This window comes from Xyrauchen texanus, chromosome 1 (assembly GCF_025860055.1).
Source record: "Xyrauchen texanus isolate HMW12.3.18 chromosome 1, RBS_HiC_50CHRs, whole genome shotgun sequence".
NCBI lineage: Eukaryota > Metazoa > Chordata > Actinopteri > Cypriniformes > Catostomidae > Xyrauchen > Xyrauchen texanus.
The window spans coordinates 16,031,887-16,055,154 of record NC_068276.1 but is presented as its reverse complement, the minus strand read 5'-3'; the positions used below and the strand labels follow the sequence as shown (position 1 = coordinate 16,055,154).

The 23,268-nt window shown below is 38.6% G+C and overlaps 1 protein-coding gene across 3 annotated transcripts in view; it reads right to left on the bottom strand.

The window, feature by feature from the left end:
* The window catches only part of LOC127656748 (EH domain-binding protein 1-like protein 1), a 55,594-nt gene that overhangs the window by 5,252 nt on the left and 27,074 nt on the right, over positions 1–23,268 (bottom strand). For all 3 annotated transcript variants that reach the window (XM_052145241.1, XM_052145316.1, XM_052145401.1), the window contains 4 exons: positions 7,346–7,592; positions 7,106–7,260; positions 6,942–6,990; positions 4,637–5,155 (listed from right to left, as the gene is read on the bottom strand). In XM_052145241.1, the coding sequence (XP_052001201.1) occupies positions 4,637–5,155; positions 6,942–6,990; positions 7,106–7,260; positions 7,346–7,592 (970 nt within the window). The remainder of the gene's footprint in view (positions 1–4,636; positions 5,156–6,941; positions 6,991–7,105; positions 7,261–7,345; positions 7,593–23,268) is intronic.

The window sequence follows — 23,268 nt, the reverse complement described above, 5'->3', positions numbered from 1 at the left end:
CAAATTAGTAATCAAACTAAATTGTTTCAGGATATGTCCTTACATGACACAACACAAATACTATGACAAGGAGTATAACCCCAATTTTCCGAGTTCAATTATATTCACCCTTTGCTACATTGAAAACACTACAACTAAACATTACATGATGTTTCACCTTGTGCATTTTATTGTTTTCTTTTTATGTACAGTAATTTCAAATCAGATGATTGAGACACGCTCCAAAAAGTTGTGATGGGGGCAATTTAAAACTAATAACAATTTGACAAGTTAAAATAACAAGGCGATGTGAAACAGGAGATGTTAAACAGGTGAGGCAATCATGTCATAGTATATAAGGAGCCTCTAAAATCCTTCAAGATCAAGGATCATTCGAGACTTGTCAATTTGCAACAGATACTTCAGCAAATAATCCAGCACTTTGAGAACAATGTTCCCCAAAGACAAATTGGAAGGATTTGGGGCATTTCACCCTCTATAGTGCACAACAGTAAAAACCTCAGACATCACTGTCTTAAAAACGTCATTCATCTGTAATGGATATAATGAACATGGGATTGGGATTACTTTAGTAAACCTTTTGTTAGTCAACACCACTCGCCGCTGCATCCACAGATGCAAGTTAAGACTTTACTATGCAAAGCAGAAGCCGTACATCAACACTGACCAGAAGTGCTGCCGACTTCTCTGGGCCTTAACTTAAACACAGCCGTCGTGTTCTCTGGATCAAAGAGGAAAAGGACCATCCAAGCTGTTATCAGCATCAGGTCCAAAAGCCAGTGTCTGTATGGGCCAGGGGTGTATCAGTGCCCATGGCATGGGTAACATGCACATTTGTGAGGGCACAATTAATGCAGACAGATATGTAAACATTTTGGAGCAGCATGTATTGCCATCCAGCACCGTCTTTTCCAGGGACATCCCAAAATTTTCAGCCAGACAACTTCAAACCACATACTGGCCGAATAAGCAGAGAGTGCCGGTGCTGGATTGGCTGGATTGGATCCACTTTCTAAACTTAACAAACTTGTGTCTTCAGTGCCCAAATGCTTAATAAGTGTTATTAGTTTCACAGTGGTAAACACTCGACTGTCCCAACTTTTTTGGGGTGTGTTTCAATAATCTGATTTGAAATGACTGTACATTAATGAAATTCACAATGTAAAACATCATATAATGTTTAGTTGTAGTGCTTTCAATGTAGCAAAGGCTGAATATAATTTACTATAATAGTCAATTTATTACTCCATTTTTGTTTTTATTAGCATTTTTCATACTGTTCCTACTTTTTCGGCATTTGGTACAATGAAGCAACATGTCACACAGCAGCAAACAGGGAGCAATACAATATGTCAAAACAGTGACACATGCCAGATTTTTCAAGTTATTTAGAAAAAAAAAGAAAAAAATCTCGTTTTTTTACAAGAAACATTTCACTCTATTATTCATATAAGTGTTGGACAAATATGTTATACTCCTTAAATTCTCACACTGTTTATCTTATAATTTTTTCCTTTTTTCTGGTCACATTCAGAGGTGGGTAGTAACACACAGGGTTGGGAGGGTTACTTTGGAAATGTATTCCCCTACAGAATACATGCTGTAAAATGTAATTTGTAACGTATTTCATTAGATTACTCAAGGTCAGTGAATTAAATTGTAACCGTAGTGGAATAGAGTTTTTTATATTTTGTATTTTAAATACGTAATCCTGTTACATGTATTCCGTTACTCCTCAACCCTGGTAACACACTACATTTACTTTGTTACATTTACTTTTTAAAAAAAAAATTACTTTTATGAGCATATTTTATGGTAGATACTTTTCACTTTTAAGTAAATTTCTAATGACATTTGTTTTACTTTTACTTTGTTACAATGGGCGACATTCCTGTCATTACATTACTGGTTTTCATTTATCTTTAAGTGCTAATAAATTATTTACTGAGAGATTTTTGAATGGGACTTTTACGACAGCAGAACTTTACATTACTCCAGCTGCAGTAAGTGCTTAAAACAAACACTCTCTTTAGTCACACAATGTCTTAATTTCACACCAAGACAAGCAGCTATTTCAAGATTTAAATCGCAGCGTGGTAAGTGTTGACAATAATGATAACGTGGGCTTTTCTGTGTCATGGTAATTTTTGGGGTGATTGTGTAACTATGGACTCTTATGACCTCAGTTTATAAGTATACACTTTTATGTCAGTGCTGCAGTATATCAGTTCTTCTGTATAAATCCATGTGAACATCCACGTTGTGTAAATGTCTTTTGCTCTGCCGATCGCGTGTTTGACTTCAGGAGAGTGAGCTGACAGTATATCTGCGCATGCACAGCATTCCTGTGACAGATGCGGTGCATTTTTGTTATGGACAACAGAAGACAAGCTCAGAACTTAAATAAGCCTAATATGCTTTCAAACACAGAGATAAGGTTTATCCTTAGTGTACAGAACGAATGATCTAAATTCACTGAATATACTGGAAATACACTGAACTAAGATCCAATTAGGACTTAAAAAATTGACAGGACTTTTAAAATAGTGACAGTAGGCATTAAAATAAAGAATGATTTTGCTTTGTTTTATATAGCCTTATATATTATTGGGCCTGTGGGACATTGTCCACATTTTCACCATAATAGTTACCAGAAACTGGTTTCCAAACGTATCTTCTAACTGACGTCCAAATCTGACAAGTGTCCTTAAAGTAATAGTTCAGCGTAAATGAATGTTCTGTCATAATTTCCCCGCCCTTATGTTGTTTAAATCCCATGTGACTTTCTGTATGTTGTGGAACCCAAAAGATGTTAGATAGAATGTTAGGGACTGACAGTCTCAGTCACCATTCCCTTTTAAAATATGGAGAGGGAAAGAAAAACATGAAGTGAAAGTAAATGGTGACTTAAGGAGGTCGCTCACCAGATGTGTCTGGTGGATGACATGGCACGTTCTAAAATTCGAAACAATTGTTTTCTATGAATGTACGCACAATGCCACCACTCACTGTCTGTCGGCGGTGCCCACCTACAACTCTGGAGGCTCCTCAAATTTCTGCTGTGCCACGGAGCGCAACTTGAATATTTTCCATTAAATCCGACACAAATCATTATCAATGGACATATATTATTTACTCTAGCCTTGTTCATTCTTTAAGAAGGGAAAAACCTTGCAACTTTTGTATGCACTGTCTGCCGTGACGCAACTCTGCACTTCTCATCCAATGTGTGACTGCCTGTAGGATAACATTCTGTCAAACATCTCCTTAATTGTGTTCCATGGAAGAAAGTCATATGGTTTGAAACAAAACGAGGGTGTATGATGACATTTTCCATTAATAATAATTATAATAATAATGAAAATAAGAATAAGAAAAATTATTACTTTCTCACTCTTACTTGAGTCGTTTTTAGCATTAATACTTTTACTTCTATTTGAGTAATTTTCTTTTTTAAATAATTGTACTTTTATTTAAGTAAAAATCTTGGATTCTCTACCCAATAATAGCATGGTTATTTTTACACAAATAATATGGTGGAAATACAGAAATTAAAGACAAACTGCACCCGCAAGTGTCACTGCAGTGGCGTAGGGTGTAAAGATGCTGTGGATGTGTTTTTTCATGTTGATGACCCGAATTCGTTTACACCCTTTGTCCCACTCTTTTCCCCATCCTGTTTCCTGTCTCCCCTGTTAACATTTCCTTTAATACTACTTTTAATAATAAATAAATATTAATATAAAGGTTGATTTCCTCACAGTGATTTGATCGCAGTAAAATGAACCATGGTTTTACTTTAGTAATATTGTAGTAGCCATGTTTTTTTGGCGGAAGCATTAGTTTAATGCAATTAAACATGGTGATACTGCAGTAATAAAGTGTTGCTATAGTAACTATGTTTAATTTTGTGGTTACTATGATTTTACAACAAAATACAACAGCGATACTATGGTTACTGTAGTAAAATCATGGTTCATTTTTGTAAAGGAAGGTTAGGTTTAGGGGATAGTGTAGGGTGCCTGTGGGACTTTAAATAAACTTGCTGCACTGATGCCCCTTGTGAAGAGGAGGAGGGCAAGGCAGGGCCGGGACAATGCACGCCCGGCCCCCAATTGGGCTAATCAGTTGAGGAGAGGGATAAATGCAGCCTGATGTGGCAGTATGGGAGAGAGAGAGCCACACGCAGCTGCCGTGTGTGCATTTGTGTTTGTGTCTTTTTTAGTTTAAATTAAACATTATTTTGGCTGTTCATCTGCTTCCCACCTCCTCCTTGCCCATTTTAACCCTGTTACATTGGTCCAGAAAACCCAGGAAGGAGGAGGGATGTGCTGTCATGGAGTCCTTGGCACTGCTGTCCTCCCAAATGAGCAGCTGCGGCAGTCCACTGGGGGACGGAGGAGTTGCTGCTGGCCACCTGGAGCAGTGGAGCCGCTCCCGCCTCCTTCTTGCCCATTTGAACCGTGTAACACCCCTATACTGTATGTTAGTAATTAATTAGAGGTGAAAACAGTATCTGCAACTATCTGCACCAGGGTGCAAATAGCTTCCAACATTATTTGCACTTAGTGCAAAGAAAATGCTTTTGGATGCTATTAAAACTTTGTGCAAATAGCCTCTGCCTTAAATGTTTTACCTCTGATGCACTCGGCTGCTCTGATAGTTCTGTTTCATACAGTGACTCTCCCCGCATCTGCGATCTCCGCTTTTTCATAAGATCTGCATCCTTCACGTGAGAAAAAGCCTTACAGGCATGAGTTCTGGGTTGCGCCACCGGAGGCTGAGCGCCCCCTGGGCCTCCAGCTTGTGTTCGCTTGGTTCTTGGATGTGGCACTAAAACCCCAGCACCTCCCTTAACGTCCCTTTCAACTAAGTTTCCATTGGTCCCTAGAGTGATCCCGCTGCCCTGGAGTCTTTCAGCACAGTAGCGAACAGCTGCTTCGGGGTCGGCTTCCTCCCTCTTCTCACCAATAGCGTAACTGGATTCACTGCTGTTCTTTTCTATCTGTATTACACTGAGCTCCTGGCCCATGAAGTTGGTGCGGATCTGATTGAGATAGGTCATCACAATGAGCCGGTCGGGCACTGCCAGCAGCACCATGTCTGAGGGCTCGATTAGCCTGGAGATGCCCAGTTCAGCAAAGCAATCAAATGCCTAAAAGTAAACAATGAATAATAAATTGTTAGAATGATTGCAACATTTACCTTGAAATGAACATTCCCATTAAACAAAACAAGCCTTTATATTCATTAGCACAATAAGACCTTGTAACAAATAACCATGTAATTTGAATTTACAGCCAAACCCTAAAGGTCTACCAACCTACATCAGGGACTGGCAGAACAGCATAACACGGACAAAAAATATTTCACACCATATTCCTACTGTATATACACATGCCTTAATAAAAAGCATTTTGTACACGTTAGAGACTTTGAGTTCATATAGCTAAAATTTTCGGAATAACCTAAATCTTAAGGAGCAGTTAATATTTAGTTTACATGACCTGGTTGCCAGTGTTGGAGAAACTACTTTGAAATTGTAGCTTCCTATGATACAAGCTATTCATGACTTAAAGTAGTTAAACAACAGTCAAGCTACTCAAAAAAGTAGTTGTAGCTACACTAAATGTTACTAACAAAAAGTAGCTAACTATATTGAAGCTATGTAAAGACGAAAACATTTTTAAATGTATAAAAATTTGGTTATTTTATGATATTAGAATGACATTAAACAATTAGTGTGACAACATTAAATTGAACATATAAACTTATCCTAAATATAAACTAATAAAACAAGAAAACACCCTATTTTATATAACTGAGTTGAAATATAGTGCTAAACAGCAGCAATTAACTATGTAAATATTTTACCTAAAAAAAGTGAAGTGAAACATTTATGTGAACCAATTCACTGAGCATGTTTGATTACTCCCTCAGCTCCATTGCATCTTTCGCAATATAATGTAACAAATATAGAGTTTTGTGACGCCACACCAATATGCATTGGAAAAAGTAGCTCATTACTGGAAAAGCTACAAAATTGTGAAAATAGCTGAGATAATATCACACTACTGAAAATGTAAAGTTAGCAATGTAGCTCCTGTTATTTGGTTACTCCCAATACTGCTGGACACTAAACTGAAGCAGATACAAAGTGATCACATTGACATCAGTATCATTGGACAGTGGAGTGAGACAGCAAATGACAAAAATAAGGAATGAGATACTAAGACACAAAAATATGGAAAAAAGACTGCAAATGCAGTGACGCAGGTGTGAAATCCTTTCTTTCAGGATAAAAACAAAACAAAAAGCAGAAAGTACCATGTATAGAGTAGGGAACTGAAACAGGAGAACCCACATTTAAAATATACAAACTATACACTATTAAAATATAAAACAAATATCTGCAATATTGTATATCCTCTTGATTCTATTTGTGAGATATTCTCATGTGATGAATAATAATGGCTTTTAGAGTGAGTCCTTCCTTGCCTCATTGGATTTACCCATCTCAAATAGCAAATAGATCCCGACACAGACACTTTCACTGCTGAGTGGAGTACACCATATAATGAGCAGTAAAGTTAAGCTAAAATTGTTGCAGCAGTCGTGAATAGAAAACAAGTGAATAAACAGCTCAATGAGAAAAACTGATTCAGTTAGCATTCAATGACCAGGTTAACATTGATTAATGTGGGTCAAATGAGTACATTAAATCACTTCATATTGGCAAGTAATTCATAAAACTAAGAACATAAAGAGGCGATTTTGGGGGTAGATACACATTCCTTTTTATAAGGGACTACTATGATAACAGCTGCAAGCTAAAATTTAGGCCTACACATAGAAAATGGCTAAAAGCAGAGTCCCTTCTAAATTATGAAACAACACAAAAATGAAAAGGTCAGTATTTAAATTGAAAAGGGGAGGATCACCTTCTTGTTATTGCGTTTAATATCATACGGATCCAGCATTTCATAATTCCTGAAGACAGAATAACAAATAACAACAATTAAACAAAATATTAAGACATTATAAATTGACCAAATGTGTGTAGCCCATGTAAAATCTGTCTTTCTTCCATATAGAAATCACCCACACTTTATCTGGGTAGAAGTGATGAAGGATGGCACAGAAGGCAAGACCATTTCGCCACGAGGTACTGAAGTTTGTGATCTTAACGCCCTTGTAACCTTCTGTGACCTTTTGGCACCATTCCAACAGAGACTGACTTGAGGTCACCAAGCTCGTCATCTGGAATAAAAAACAAATTTAAACATCACCTAGTCATTAACATCACTGCAGCACATAATCAAGAAGTGTCAGTAGCAGATCCAACCTCTATTCCGCTAGCTGAAGATGTCTTATCTGGAAAACGTCCTTGAAAGTCCATGGCCTCTGCTGCTACCCTCCTATTATTATGAACAGGCACAGCAGTCTCAACGCGGACCTTTACAGAAACTTCATTCTGACTGGCTGATGAGGCATTGGGACTGGAATTGTCTTCAGGGAAAGAGGCACTTAAATGTTTCTTCACACGAGGCATCGGAACTGATAGGTTGGAGGAATCTTCAGCTGCTTCTTGACTAGAACAATTAAACAATAGAAAATGCTAAATACACTTGAGTGCTCTAGTAAAAGAGGCGAGCACCAGTATTGCAATAGTTATTCAACTGACGTGGATATAGCTGTCTAAATCAAACTTGACGAGATGTATAGATTTAGTTGCATTAAGCACAACAAAACTAAACAAGTACAATGTTTATTTCATTTTTTGATTGCACATTTTTCATACCGTCATTTATTTTAATTTATTACACAGCTCTCTGAAACACTTGATTCTGACTGGCCTATCACATCATCCAGCGGTCTGATATTTATGAATAATGACCACACATCCAAGTCATTAAAGACGCATCACCTGGGTATTGTGAGTCATCTTTACTATGTATCGTATCTGCGATCACTAAAAGTAAACAAATAATTTCAAATCAATATTTAATGTCCATTTATTTCTACGCTTGGCAAGACGTCGTGTAGTAAGAGGGATAATGAGCAGTCAGTCAGTCATTTTTGCAATATAAACACCAACAGAACTCTATCGCAAACCGGACATTGAATTCAGCAGTTTCTAGAGATTCTTACTTCTCACATAATATAATTTAAACACAAATTCATAAAATTTCATGTCCATTTTTTCATTAGGTAAGTAGCAGTGTAGTAAGTGGCATAGTATACACTCAGCCTCTCATTATCACAAAATAAAATGATACAGGACCCCAACGCAAACCACCCTGCGCGGGTTTATTTTGTGATTATGACCAGCAGACTGTAAATGATCCCTTACTTAAATATGTGAACATTTTATAAAGACCATAGATTAACAGAAAGTTCAATTTAAATTAAAGTTGAAACCTTACATAACTAAAAACACCCCAGAAATTTGAATTGTGTTTGAAAAGTCATGAAAGTGTCATTATTGTTTGAAAGGCCAACAGCAGCACTTAAGACATGAGTACAGTTTGGTTGTCCACAATGCTGATCGCTACGCGTACGGTATGCATGATGAAAATTTCGTCATCAGCACAATTCAAGCAGCCTGACCATGCGAAGCCCAGATTTTCTCGACCCGTGGACGCGGTCCTCATCTGTGCTCATGCGCCGACCACTGGCTGCAATAAAAGAGTATCACAAAGCAGTTTTAGCGTGCATACGTCAAACGCGTTCCTATTCGCTCACAGTCAGAAAAGTATACTTTGAAAGGAAATGCAAACCGATCCAGAGCGTGGACAATTAAGTATTCCCGGGCCTTTACAAATCTAATTCAATTAAATTCAAAACAAGCTAAATGAAATGATAAACTCATGTTTTACAACAACAAAGGTTTCAAGAGTCTACTCTATAAAACTTACCTAGACACATCTAAGACAACAACTGTTACATCTACAGTCTCTGTACCCAATTCAACCTCATTGTCTCCAGAAAGAACAGCTTCATTTTCTCCCTGAGCATTTTGATCTTTTTCAGTTAGTTGATTTTTTAATTTAGAGTGCTGAATCTCCTGAGGAAGAGGGGTGGATGAAGGGGTTGGAGGATCATTTGGAAAAGAACCGCTTAGACACTTTTTTACATGGGGCATAGGGACTGGAAGATCATTTGATTTTCATTTTCACATCAGATTCAAGCTGTTCCTGCTCTTTCTCATTCAGCTTATCCCCAGCTTGGGTGCTTCTTGTTGTGCCAGACTGAGAGACATTTGTGATGATAGAACACAGAGGGGTTTTTACTTCAAATTCTTCTTCACTCACTTTGCAGCTGGCTTCAGCAACATCGTTGGGTCGAACTTTACACTTTCGCCTCTGAGGAGCACATAACTGAGCGACTGCCAGAGGTTGCCCACTATTTGATTGTGATGTGTAATCCTTTGGTGGCAAAAGTGGAACATTTTCTCCACTTTTGCTATCACATGATGATACAATTCCTTGGGGAGTCAGCTTCTCTTCTTTTGATGCTGATGGGCAAATCCCATTTTTGGATGATTCCATCTCATTTTTGATAGTCTCTGCCACTGAGGTACCATCAGGAAAAGCAATTTGCCATTTCTTGGTTCGAGCCATTGGGATGGGTACATCTTCCAGGTGATCTTTTTCAATAGTTTTATCTAGAGATGGACCCTCATCTGCTGTAGCTACAAAACTTTGAATGGTGAGTGTTTTTTCTGTGTCTGACATTCTTTCTGGCTCATTAACGTATTTTCCATTATGCTGTTCATTGTGTGACATAATCTGAGACTAATAATCATTTTGTTTTATAACACAAGTATTGTCGCTCTGAGCATTTGGCTCAGACGATTTCCCAGCTGGATTGGAACCTGGTGGCAATAATATGGAAGTCTCTTTAAGTATATCTTGCCTATTGGTCCTTCTTGGCGGCACTGGTTCTTTTGAAGCTGGAACAGCATTCTTTTCTGGGACAGGCTTTGGGTTATTCAGTGTTTTGGGGGATGGTGAAGACATAGGCAGTGTCTCTTTGTCCTTTGTTGGTTGGATGAAAAGAAAGACCTCTAGCACAATATGATGTTGTGGCATTAAGGACAAGAATACAGTATTACTACCTTTATTTTAGTCTTACAAACTTTAATGAATACAAGGGCTGCCCCTTGGCACACAGAACATATCTTACAGAGCACACTCATCATGAACATTTCATATTAACCAAACACAGTACATGATTTCCCTTACCAACAAGCAACCATACCACTGCATAAACTCTTCAAGTACAGCCTCCAGATATTTCATATTTTTGCAACATGAAAACACTCAGTTGCAGATTATATATGTGAATAACAGTACAGAAGTCCTCAGCTCACAATCTTGGATGAACAAATTAACATCTTTGAAGGAGAAGTGTGCAATTTTTTCTAGTTTAAAATACTTCCTCCTATACAGTTTAATATGCAGAGGTTGACTTATCTATGGGGCCTTACCCACCAAATCCATCCATCTGTGCTGTTTTTAATTGTTTATCTATTTAAACATGCTAGGTGGACATCTTAGTTGGGTCGCATCTTGCTAGTTTTTTTTTCAATGAATTGCAATGGATTGCTTTTTTAGATGCTGTGTTAAGTTAAAAAGACTTTTAACTTTTAACAAGACTTGCATTCTGTTCTATTCTTTGCCCTGCATCTAGCCTTTTTTTTAGCACAAGGACACATTCAGTGTGTACAGCCCCTTAGGGTGTAAACAAAATTGTTGTTGGGAAACCTGTCTGGCAACAATTATTATTTATGTCATTCCATATGGTGCCAGTAGTGGTGCAGAAATTACACACTTCACCTTTCAGGGCAAAAATTTGAATTAGACACAGGGATGTAAATATTTAGTAAACCCACAAAATAACAGCCATTTCATGCAACATGAAAAAAGAAACATTGAATATTAAGAAGTCATGCTGCCATTTGCGAGACTCTGAGCTGGGTTTAAATGCAACATTCCTGATGGATGGATGAACTCACCCCTTCTCTGGGAATAATGTCACTGACAGTTCTGTTCCCACCTCATCCTTTAACGTCTCTATCGTTTTAACCTCCTCTGTCACATTCTTATCATTAGCAACATCTTGTTCATAGTCCTGCTCTTCAAGAAGAGTTGTTTCAACTTGAATCAAAGTGTCAAAATGTATGTTGTCCTCCTCCTCTTTTGTTATCTCATGCAGGTCAGCCTCTGTCAAGGGTGGCCATTTTCTCATTAGGTAAAATTCTTCATCTAGAACAAACCAGCTTTCAGACTCTTTTGACTACAATGATAATTCCGAACGACCGCTAACCAAACGCCAGATGTAGGGTTCAGATGAATGAATGATCACATATCCTGGCCATGCGACTGCTGCTGTCCTCAAGATTCACAGAGGATGAAAGGCTGTTGAGAGTATCTTGAGTGTCTGTGACTGATCCATAGCTGGAGGGCTGAAGTATTGCAGCAACTGTCTCATAGCTAAGTGAGAGCAACACTTGAGATGAAGTGTGAAAATAAGAAAATAAAAATGCTTTCCAAACAATAAATAAATGTTTTTCCTCATATTACTGTAAATAAAGGCTAATGATTGTTATTTTAAGGCCGTAAGACACTGGAATTGACCATATGATCAACTGAGCAAATTTTTAGATTTTTGTAAGCCATTTCTTACAGAAATCTAGCAATGTAACAACAAAATCATGATCTATATACTGTAGATTTAAAGAGCTTTTGACATCTATGCCAACATGCTCACTTTTTTCATCTATTTGTCTTATTTTTTCTTACCCTCTGGGAAAGACATCAGCTATAGTCTTATCAAGACCAGACAATTCTTCTTTTACTCTAGAAGTCTCATCTGCTTCCAATACTTCCCATCCTAAAGCTATATCAGTCTCTACTTGATCTGTGGTATCATGGGTTTTAATAGAAGACTGCTCGCCAATGTGTTGCTCTTCTAGAATAAACTTCTCCTGATGGTTATCAGTACTGATAAAGAATAGGTCACTCATCAAGAGGAGGGTTAACTGGGTCTGAAAGGTTTTGTACATGCAACATGCATATTCTTTCATGTTCAAGCACCAAAATGATTTAGAGACATAATACAGTGAGATGATATAACATTAGTCAATAAAAGTCAAATATTCATTAGGTGATATAAATCAAGTTGAGGCAAGTTTTATTGGATAAATCTGAATGACACACTGGATGTTATATTTACACTAGATGCAGCATTTGCTACATTGAAAGCACTACAACTAAACATTATATGCTGTTTTTCATTGTGAATTTCATTAATGTACAGTCATTTCAAATCAAATTAATTGTGCCCTCATAGATGTGTGTGTTACCCATGCCATGGGCACTGACACACCCCTGGCCCATACAGACACTGAATTTTAGACCTGATGCTGATAACAGTTTGAATGGTCCTTTTCCTCTTTGGCCCGGAGAACACGACGGCTGTGTTTTCAAAAACTATTTGAAACGTGGACTCATCGGACCAGAAATATGGTTCCACTGTTATACTTTCCATCTAAGATGAGACTGAGACCAGAGAAGTTCGCAGTGTTGAAGTACGGCTTCTGCTTTACATACAGTCTTAACTTGCATCAGTGGATGCAGCAGCGAATTTTGTTGACTAACAAAGGCTTACTAAAGTTATCCCAATCCCATGTTCATGATATCCATTACAGATGAATGACGTTTTTAAGACAGTGATGTCTGAGGGATCAGAGATCATGCGCATTCAGAAGTGGTTTTCTTCTTGCCCTTTACGCACCGAGATTTTACCAGATTTTTTTAATCTTTTAACCGTTGTGCACTATAGAGGGTGAAATTCCCAAAATCCTGTTCTCAAAGTGCTGGATTATTTGCTGAAGCATTTGTTGCAAATTGACACGTCTCGAATGATCCTTGATCTTGAAGGACTAGGCTGTTTTTAGAGGCTCCTTATATACAGGTGAAACTCGAAAAATTAGAATATCGTGCAAAAGTTCATTAATTTCAGTAATTCAACTTAAAAGGTGAAATTAATATATTATATAGACTCATTACAAGCAAAGTAAGATATTTCAAGCCTTTATTTGATATAATTTTGATGATTATGGCTTACAGCTTATGAAAACTCCAAATTCAGAATCTCAGAAAATTAGAATATTACATGAAATCAATAAAAAAAGGATTTTAAATACAGAAATGTCGGCCCTCTGAAAAGTATAATCATGCATATGTACTCAGTACTTGGTTTGGGCCCCTTTTGCATTAATTACTGCCTCAATGCGGCGTGGCATGGATGCTATCAGCCTGCGGCACTGCTGAGGTGTTATGGAAGACCAAGATGCTTCAATAGCAGCCTTCAGCTCTTCTGCATTGTTTGGTCTCATGTCTCTCATCTTTCTCTTGGCAATGCCCCATAGATTCTCTATGGGGTTCAGGTCAAGCGAGTTTGCTGGCCAATCAAGCACAGTAATACCATGGTCATTGAACCAGGTTTTGGTACTTTTGGCAGTGTGGGCAGGTGCCAAGTCCTGCTGGAAAATGAAGTCAGCATCTCCATAAAGCTTGTCTGCTGAAGGAAGCATGAAGTGCTCTAAAATGTCCGGTAGGCGGCTGCGTTGACTCTGGACTTAATAAAGCACAGTGGACCAACACCAGCCGATGACATGGCTCCCCAAACCAACACAGACTGTGGAAACTTCACACTGGACTTCAAGCATCTTGGATTGTGTGCCTCTCCATTCTTCCTCCAGACTCTGGGACCTTGGTTTCCAAATGAGATGCAAAATTTGCTCTCATCAGAAAAGAGGACTTTGGACCACTGAGCAACAGACCAGTTCTTTTTTTCTTTAGCCCAGGTAAGACGTTTGACATTTGAAGCCCATGTCCAGGACCCGCCCAACCTGTGTGGTGGCTCTTGATGCAGTAACTCCAGCCTCAGTCCACTCCTTGTGAAGCTCCCCCACACATTTGAATGGCCTTTTCCTGACAATCCTCTCCAGGCTACGGTCATCCCTGCTGCTTGTGCACCTTTTTCTTCCACACTTTTCCCTTCCACTTAACTTTCTATTAATGTGCTTTGATACAGCACTTTGAGAACATCCAACTTCTTTTGCAATTACCTTTTGAGGCTTTCCCTCCTTGTGGAGGGTGTCAATGATGGTTTTCTGCACAACTGTCAGGTCAGCAGTCTTCCCCATGATTGTGAATTTAATTGAACCAGACTGAGAGACCATTTAAAGGCTCAGGAACCCTTTGCAGGTGTTTAGCTGATTAGAGTGTGACACTTTGAGCCTACAATACTGAACCTTTTCACAATATTCTAATTTTCTGAGATTCTGAATTTGGGGTTTTCATAAGCTGTAAGCCATAATCATCAAAATTATATCAAATAAAGGCTTGAAATATCTTACTTTGCTTGTAATGAGTCTATATAATATATTAGTTTCACCTTTTAAGTTGAATTACTGAAATTAATGAACTTTTGCACGATATTCTAATTTTTCGAGTTTCACCTGTACTATGACATGATTGCCTTACCTATTTAACATCTCCCGTTCTGCCTTTTTATTTTAACTCGTCAAATTGTTATTAGTCTTAAATTGCCAATTTAAACTTTTTTGGAGCATGTTGCAATCATCTGATTAGAAACTCCTGTATATTTATTTTTTAATTATAAAATTCACAAGGTAAAACATCATATAATGTGTAGTTGTGTATATATATATGTATATGTATGTATATGTATATATATGTATATATATGTATATATATATGTATGTATATGCATATGTATATATATATGTACATATACATATACATATGTATATATATATATACAAAGCCGTGGCCAAAAGTATTGGCATTGACATAGTGATCAGATGTATTTTAAATAATTGCAAAAAGCTTCATTGGCTTTATCCCAAAATGTATCACAAAAACCACAATTTCACTGTTTTTTGGCCCTGGCACAAAATGACCTGCTAACATCTTTCCACTAAACATATCAGCAGCACCTGGGAAAGTGTAAACGAGTACTAGTCAGGTGAAATCACTCTATCATTCTGCTTGGATTATAAGAGCAGACTATAAAAGGAGGGAAGAAGAGCTTCCAATCATTGTGTTCTTGTTAGCAATGCTGCCGTGCAAAGGCAAAAGGCCGTAACTTTGTTTTTGGTCGAAAACTAGTTATTTATATTTTTGAGACTTTCAAGACATCCTTTATCATCTGGATAAGTATCTTGAGTCAATGTCATTGAAAATAATGGGTTGTCTTAACAGTAACTTCCAAAAGCCAAGAAGAAACCAAGGCAGAACCCCGTAACTCCAGTTACCGCTCTTTGACTTTGTTTTGGAATGCCCAAATTGAGATAGGGTCCTCTGCCTTTGTTTAGCCGTGCGTCAAAATGAAATTACTGTGCCAGCATGGAGTTACGGTAGTCTGCCTTTGTTTTTACATTAAAGTTTGCCGCGTTTAAATTACGGTGTAGCCCGTGTACTGTCATACATATATCATTGAAGCAATCTGACACGCACGACACCTGAATAAAAGTGTAGTAAACAAATATTGTTGAGTGTTTTTACTATAGCATTTACCCAACTGGGTTCGATGGTCATTTTTGGGCATACAGATACATGTAAGACATCATTAGAAACTATAAAGGGTCTACTTTTATTTGTGTAAATTCACAATAACAACAAAACCTTGTGCTTTTGTAAAATAAAGAAAATATACAGGGTGCGCCGTTTCTGTCTTCGCGAGCATATATTTGAAATACGTCACAAAAATGAACCGAAACTCCGCAAATACTTATCACACAAACATGAAACATATGTCTAAAGAAAGACTAAAACTGTCTACTTTTAAATAAAACAATTAACAAATATTCTTCTGCAATGTAATGCAATGATCAATGCAAATTGTGAACGCCCCGAGACAAGTTCAAAATTACCGCATTATCTGAAAAAGAAAGCTTTGTTAACATTATACACTACCGTTCAAAAGTTTGGGGTCAGTAATTTATTTTTTTTAAGAAATTAATACTTTCATTCAGCAAGAATGCATTATATTGATCAAAAGTGACAGTAAAGACATTTATAATGTTACAAAAGCTTTCTGTTTCAGTTCAAAGGAGTGGTGGTGGTGTAGTGGACTAAAGCACATAACTGGTAATCAGAAGGTTGCTGGTTTGATCCCCACAGCCACCACCATTGTGTCCTTGAGCAAGACACTTAATCCAGGTTGCTCCAGGGAGATTGTCCCTGTAATAAGTGCACTGTAAGTCGCTTTGGATAAAAGCATCTGCCAAATGCATAAACGTAAATGTAATGTAAATGTAAAATATTGATTGTGATCCAGCACGCAAATGAAAAACATGGACTGTTCTTGAAAGTTGTCTGGATATTAGTTTCCTGGCATTTGGTTCTGATGAGCTGTTATGCAGCACACCTGACACCACCCTTGTTGCTCTTATGGAGTTTCCCCTCACTACAGTCACAGCACCACTGCCAGCACCAGAGCCTGCCCAAATCTGTCCTTTTATGCCCCCAAACAGGAGGGCTTTCTGGTGTTCACTGCCTGTGAGCAATGTTGAGGAGGATGACGAGTAAGAACACCATGAAACAACAAGAAATTAACAGGATTCTAAGTTGACTTATTTTTACATGCATTTTAAATTTGTACATGATTTGTTATATCTTTGCATTCCATTATAAATTAAATTATAATTTTTACTCATTAGAAAAATGCTTATCTTGTATTTATTCATATAATTCAGTGTCACCTATTTGCAGTCAACCTGTTAGTTTTGCTACACACCAATTAAAGATATTCTTTACCGCTATGGAGGTATGTGTCATGTCTAATGTATTAAAAATACCATCAGAATACAACCATTGCACAGGATAGCAATAAGTACATGGCTATAAGTAATTGTTAGTCATCCAAAATAAATGCAATGATCACTAGATTTTATACAGGTGTTATTATAATGATTTTGTAAATGGTGATCAGTAACCAAATATTGTTAATATGGAAGTTACTGCCTTTTGCCTTGGCGTGACTTCTCACTTTTTGCAGACAATACAAAGGCAGAGTACAGTAACTTCAAAATAGGGGTCAAAAGTCTGAGCTCAAGATTTTTTTATGTAGATAAATTTCATTACTAAAACATCTAATTGCCAGATTTTCAGTGTCCTACCTATGATATATTTGGCTGGACAACTAAAAAACTTTAAAGGACTTCCAATATGGACGGTGGCCAAAGAGAATTGGATGCTTTTGGGCAAGATGGCAGCAAAGCGGCCATGCTTTTCTTACTGTGGGACAGGGACATTAGAGCACAGATCAGAGGAGGGATGTCAAATGGATATGTGTATATTATGCAAATTGACTGCTAAAAATACTGTATATGCACACTCTATATTAATACTGCATAGCCACTTTCTAAAATAACACTGTAACTGGCAAATTTGAGAGACAAAGCAAGTGTGTCATTCCACACTTACCGTATACCAATTTGATTTGATAGGGACATATCTGGATTTGAGAGCATCTGTGCCACAGATTCTGGGCTTGTTTGTTGCTCTTTCATTTCCTCTGAATGAAGACTTTTAATGTAAGAGGGCTCTGTCTGAGCATTGTCTTTATGAGGAGCCATCACATCTTCCATATTCTCAAGTGCAATTTGTGAAACAGCAAACTCAGCAGAGCTCTGACTGATTGATCTGGAACTCACTTAATGGGGTAATGAATGCAGGGGCCACAGCAGGTTTTGGGATAGTTTCAAGGCCTGCTTGGATGGGTATTCCCTCTGTATCTGACAACTCTGGTTTTGGCAGCTCAAAATATTTGACATCAGTGAGAGTGAGTGACGTATGGTCACAGGGCAGCAGAGAGGCCATGCACTCCAGTCTAGGAAGAGAAAGGATATCAGGATCACAGCTGATCAGGGGAACTGGGATGATGCCAGAGCTTCCTTTATTTACAGAACCTACAAACACTATTATAGCTATTGTTGTTTCCGATTGCTGCATGCACATTCAGGAGCATTTCTTATTGTCTGCTTTACATCATTGAGGCACACTGATTTGCATATGAGCTTTTGTTTATTTTCAAGAACTAACATAATCTGAACTGACAATACCATTTACAGGCAGGGTTTGTCTGTGTTTTCCTAAAGTGTATTTATTATATTATATATTGCATCACCTTGATTTAAAGTCAATTGCCTTTCTCTCACCAAATACATAAATTGCTGATGAACTGCGGAAATTCAAACAAATATGAAACCAAAGGTACAAGTTCTTGTACCTTTGGTAAAAAAATGTAAATGACATTGATTTACTGAAAATGTTATTTTTTAAACTTTTAGAGCATGGTGCCAGGAGCCCGAATGAGATGGGTTTGATTCCCAGGGAACACAAGTATACTAATGTTTACCTTGGAAACACAAATATACGTATACCTCGAATGTACTGTAATTGAATGTAAAAGAATGTTCTTTAGATAACGTAAACCGAATAAAAAAATGTGAAATGCAGAGTAATAGGATTATATTTAGTAAAAAAGAAATATTGTCCCTCTTGTGTCTGCCAATACAGAAATAATATAAACAAAATTTATAAACAAAAATGCTCAAACATTTATTTTTCTCAATGCAATGCTTTGACAACTAATTGTGAATTGTGAAGAAACAATTTAAGTGCATTTAACCCCTTCGTTTAGGCTAAAAGAAATGTAATAACTTTACAATTGCATCAATAATTTTCATGCAAAGTCTGCTTGGTTGCATCATACAACATGCTCTCTGAAATTTAACAAATTTGTATCAAGTCTCCAAAGCTTTCATGCAAGATTAAAGTCCTCACAGATGAAACAGTCGCATGCAGTGTTAAAAGATTTCTAAAAAGTGCCAAGAGTTTGTATATATATATCCACGTGTTACACTTTGTTTATGCATACATATTTTAGATACTGATATTTTAGATATTTTATGCAAACAGATATTAGTGTTCAAATCCCATTTCTACCAGTCCTTTGTGTCTGTGTGGACCAGGGGGTTGGGAACCGGTGGCTCTTTGTTAAAAATCAAGTGCCAGGTGTCTCACCATTCACCAAAACATAATAGAGATTATTTTCTGCAGAAAGTTTGGGTGCAATTACAAATCTTGATGTTTTGATTTCCTTTCTCCTGAATTTGTCATACAGCCTACTCCTGGTGAACAAGGTTTGAAATTACTCCCACCAAATGCTGATTTTTCATGCACAATGGATATTTTGCTGATGTACTGATCGGTAAGACTTCTTGGAGTGATATATGACAAGAAATTAGACACAAAGACGTATGTTTGACGAAACGTGATTCGATTTTTTAAAGAAAAGCCGCCGATGCACGTCTGATTTGATATATGTGCACAGTGAGCTCTGCTGTTCACGAATACAATGAAAGCCCTTCTTCAAGACATGCACATGCATAGAGTTCTGGGCCTCATTCTAGGCCCCCCAGCGGTTAAGAGCATTTTCTACGAGTGATATTACAAATCTTTGTTATTTTTATATGCACCCAGGGTTTGAAATAGCACCCGCCACCCGCAAAATGCGACTAGGCTCAATCCAACTCACAAGCTCCTCATCCAAATGTATTTCATGCGTGAGTAATTTTGCTCATCTACCCGCAAAAGTTGGGTGACCTGTACGACATCTCGTAGTGGCACATGACAAGAAATGCAGTTAGTCACAAAGACACATGCTTGAAGAAACTTTATTATATTTTATCATTTAGAAAAGCCGTCATTGATTGTGTCGGATTCGCTGTTTGTACAGAGGCATGCAGTGGGACCTTGTCTCGTGGAACACGCGCATGTTATCACACATTTTTCTCTGTTTCATTTGTCTGAAAACTGTTTGCAAGAACAATGTTGTCTATGAGAATGCTGCAAAAGATATCCGATGATCTCAGGAGGTGCAGTGAGTTTCACTTTATTTCCACCGAGCGGTTAACATATATATATATATTCCACTGTGGAGGGCGATCGGTAAGACTTCTTGAAGTGATATATGACAAGAAATTAGACACAAAGATGTACGTTTGATGAAACGTGATTAGATTTTGAAGAAAAGCTGATATATATATCGGTGACTGGCCATGCATTAAAAGTTTAGGCCTTTAGTGTGATTCATGCCAACACAATTTCACAATGAATAAGTCTCCCGAACAGACATTCAAAAGTCATAATTTTTCATGAGAATCTACCAAGGAGGACTATAATACCTGGAAAAACCTATAAAATAATATTTGCGAATTAAATGTTGCTTGCAATAAATTTAGATTCGACAGGGTTATGCTGGATTCCATTAAAGTTGGATGAGGGATATTCCTACTTGATATCTCCAACCATAAATGCATTCCATTACCCGATATTCGGAAGATGATGTTTAAGGAAACAAAACTGCAATGCTCCCATTAGCTTAGTGCCATTTTAAACAGCACTCATTGTGTAATTAATCAGTCTGTTGTGTCTCTCAGCTGTAATGAGCCATAATGCTGAAGTTGTTAGTTTAAACTTTTTTTTTTTAAGCATTTAAAGCTATTTTCTAGCTTTAGTAGTGTAGTAGTAATACAAGCAATCACAAAGAGCTGTTTTATGTAAACACTAGCTGACGCAGATTCCCTTCACGTCACCTAACTGGCTCATATTATACACAAAAATTATCTTTTGCCACCACCTCCTGGCTAACAAAAAAATACATAAACCAAAAATACACAAAACCATAGCCCTTAACAGATCTGCACTGCTCAGAATCAGATTCGAGGACCGGAACTAACTGTTGTACATATACAGTATCGCACAAAAGTCATGCGATCATGCTCTGCTTCAGTATGTCACAGTACATGTTGGCACCCCTCACATTTTTGTCAATATCTGATTACATCTTTTCATGTGACCATACTGAAGAAATTACACTTTGCTACAATGTAAAGTAGTGAGTGTACAGCTTGTATAACAGTGTAAATTTCCTGTCCCCTCAAAATAACTCAACACACAGCCATTCATGTCTAAACCGCTGGCAACAAAAGTAAGTACACCCCTAAGTGAAAATGTCCAAATTGGGCCCAAAGTGTCAATATTTTGTGTGTCCACCATTATTTTCTAGCACTGCTTTAACCCTCTTGGGCGTGGAGTTCACCAGAGCTTTACATGTTGCCACTGGAGTCCTCTTCCACTCCTCCATGACGACATCAAGGAGCTGGTGGATGTTAGAGACCTTGTGCTCCTTCACCTTCCATTTGAGGATGCCCCACAGTTGCTCAATAGGGTTTAGGTCTGGAGACATGCTTGGCCAGTCCATCACCTTCTCCCTCAGCTTCTTTAGCAAGGCAGTGGTCGTCTTGGAGTTGTGTTTGGGGTCGTTATCATGCTGGAATACTGCCCTGTGGCCCAGTCTCCGAAGGGAGGGGATCATGCTCTTGCCCTTTCTCCCCACGGTTGTTGGTTATTGTTTTGTCTACCACTTCGCTTTGCCAACTCTAGTGTTTCGCTAGCTTTCCCCAGTTTACCCACTCTCGTGTTCTGTCTTTGTTTATTCTGATCTCCCGGCTTCGACCCTATGCTTTCCCTTTAACTACGCTTCTCTGGATTTGCCCCTTTGTACTTCTGCCTGTCTGTGAATAAAGCCGTTTTCCCACATTGGGACTATCTCGTCTTGAATACGCGATAGAATAACCAACCTCAAAAAAAGAAAGGGAATTTATTCACAATGGATTCCGCGGAGAACCTTCAAGGCTCACTAGAGTGGATTTGTGCGGCGATTTCTGCCCAAGGATCTACTGTTGGGAGACACGATCAAGCACTTACAACCCAGGGGCAGCAGATACTTAAAACGGTACGTGCTCTTTCAGATCAATTGAATCCTGTCCCACCTGTACCCGTCCCTGAACTCACAGATGTTACCGAGCGCCGTGAGTTTTCAACCTCCCGAGAGATTTGATGGGTCTTCTGACTCTTGCCAGGGCTTTTTGATGCAGTGCAGTGTCTACATGAAATATCACCCCCTGTTACGCTACAACAGTGAGAGAATTCATTTTTTGATTTCGCTCCTCACTGGCAGAGCGCGGCAATGGGCCACCGCGTTGTGGACAGCTGATAGCCCCCTTCTGGCTTCCTATGATCAATTCTGTCACCAGATTGCCGTAGTATTTGATCATCCTGCAGCTGGTAGAGATGTGGGCAGCCGTCGGGGAGCTAGCCTGTCGGGGAGAATCATTGTCTTTGGAGAATTATATTCAACTCTCCATTACAGTTGATAATCTCCTACGTGATCGCGCTTTTAGAAGTTCCTCGGTCATCCAAGAACGTACTGTGTGTTCCAACCCATCTCAACCCCCACCTCTCGAAAGCTCTTCCAGTCCTGAACCTATGCAGCTAGGTCGTGCTCCATTAACCCCTGCAGAGCGTACTAGACGTTTGGCACAGCGCCTCTGTTTGTACTGTGGCAAGCCGGGTCATCGTATTGCCTCGTGCCCGGTCTGTCCTCAGCCTTCTCTCTCCAGAAGCCAGGTTAGAACGTCAGTCATTCTTAGCATTACCCAGAAACAAGTCTGCCTCCCTGTGGTTTTGATCCTTAACGATGTCTCCTTTTCTGCCCCAGCCCTAGTTGATTCCGGGGCGGCGGGGAATTTTTTGGACGATAGCTTGGCCCAAAGACTTGGTATCCCACTTAGTCCGGTTGAACCACCTCTCAAAGTCAATTCGTTGGATGGAGCACCTCTCGGATCGGGATTTATTTCCTACAGAACTATGCCATTGTCCCTTCAAGTTGGCTTGTTCCACAAGGAAATCATTCAGTTTTTTATTGTTCGATCACCTAGAGACCCAGTAGTTTTGGGTCACCCCTGACTATCTCTTCATGACCCCCACATTTCCTGGCGCACGGGGGAGCTGTTGAGCTGGAGTAACCATTGTCTGTCTCACTGTATTCACCTACCGGTTTGCTCAACCTCTGTAGAGAGCTCCGAAGTGAGATCTCCTGTCTCCATTCCCTCTGAGTATTCTTCTTATGCTGATGTGTTTGAAAGGACCCAGGTTAATCTCCCTCCACATCGTAGTGTGGATTGCGCCATCGATCTTCTTCCGGGATCTCCGCTCCCTAAGAGCAGAGTATACCCCTTAACGCTGCCTGAAACCAAGGCTATGGAGGACTACATCAACGAGGCGCTCAGTCTCGGCATAATTCGACCGTCCACCTCCC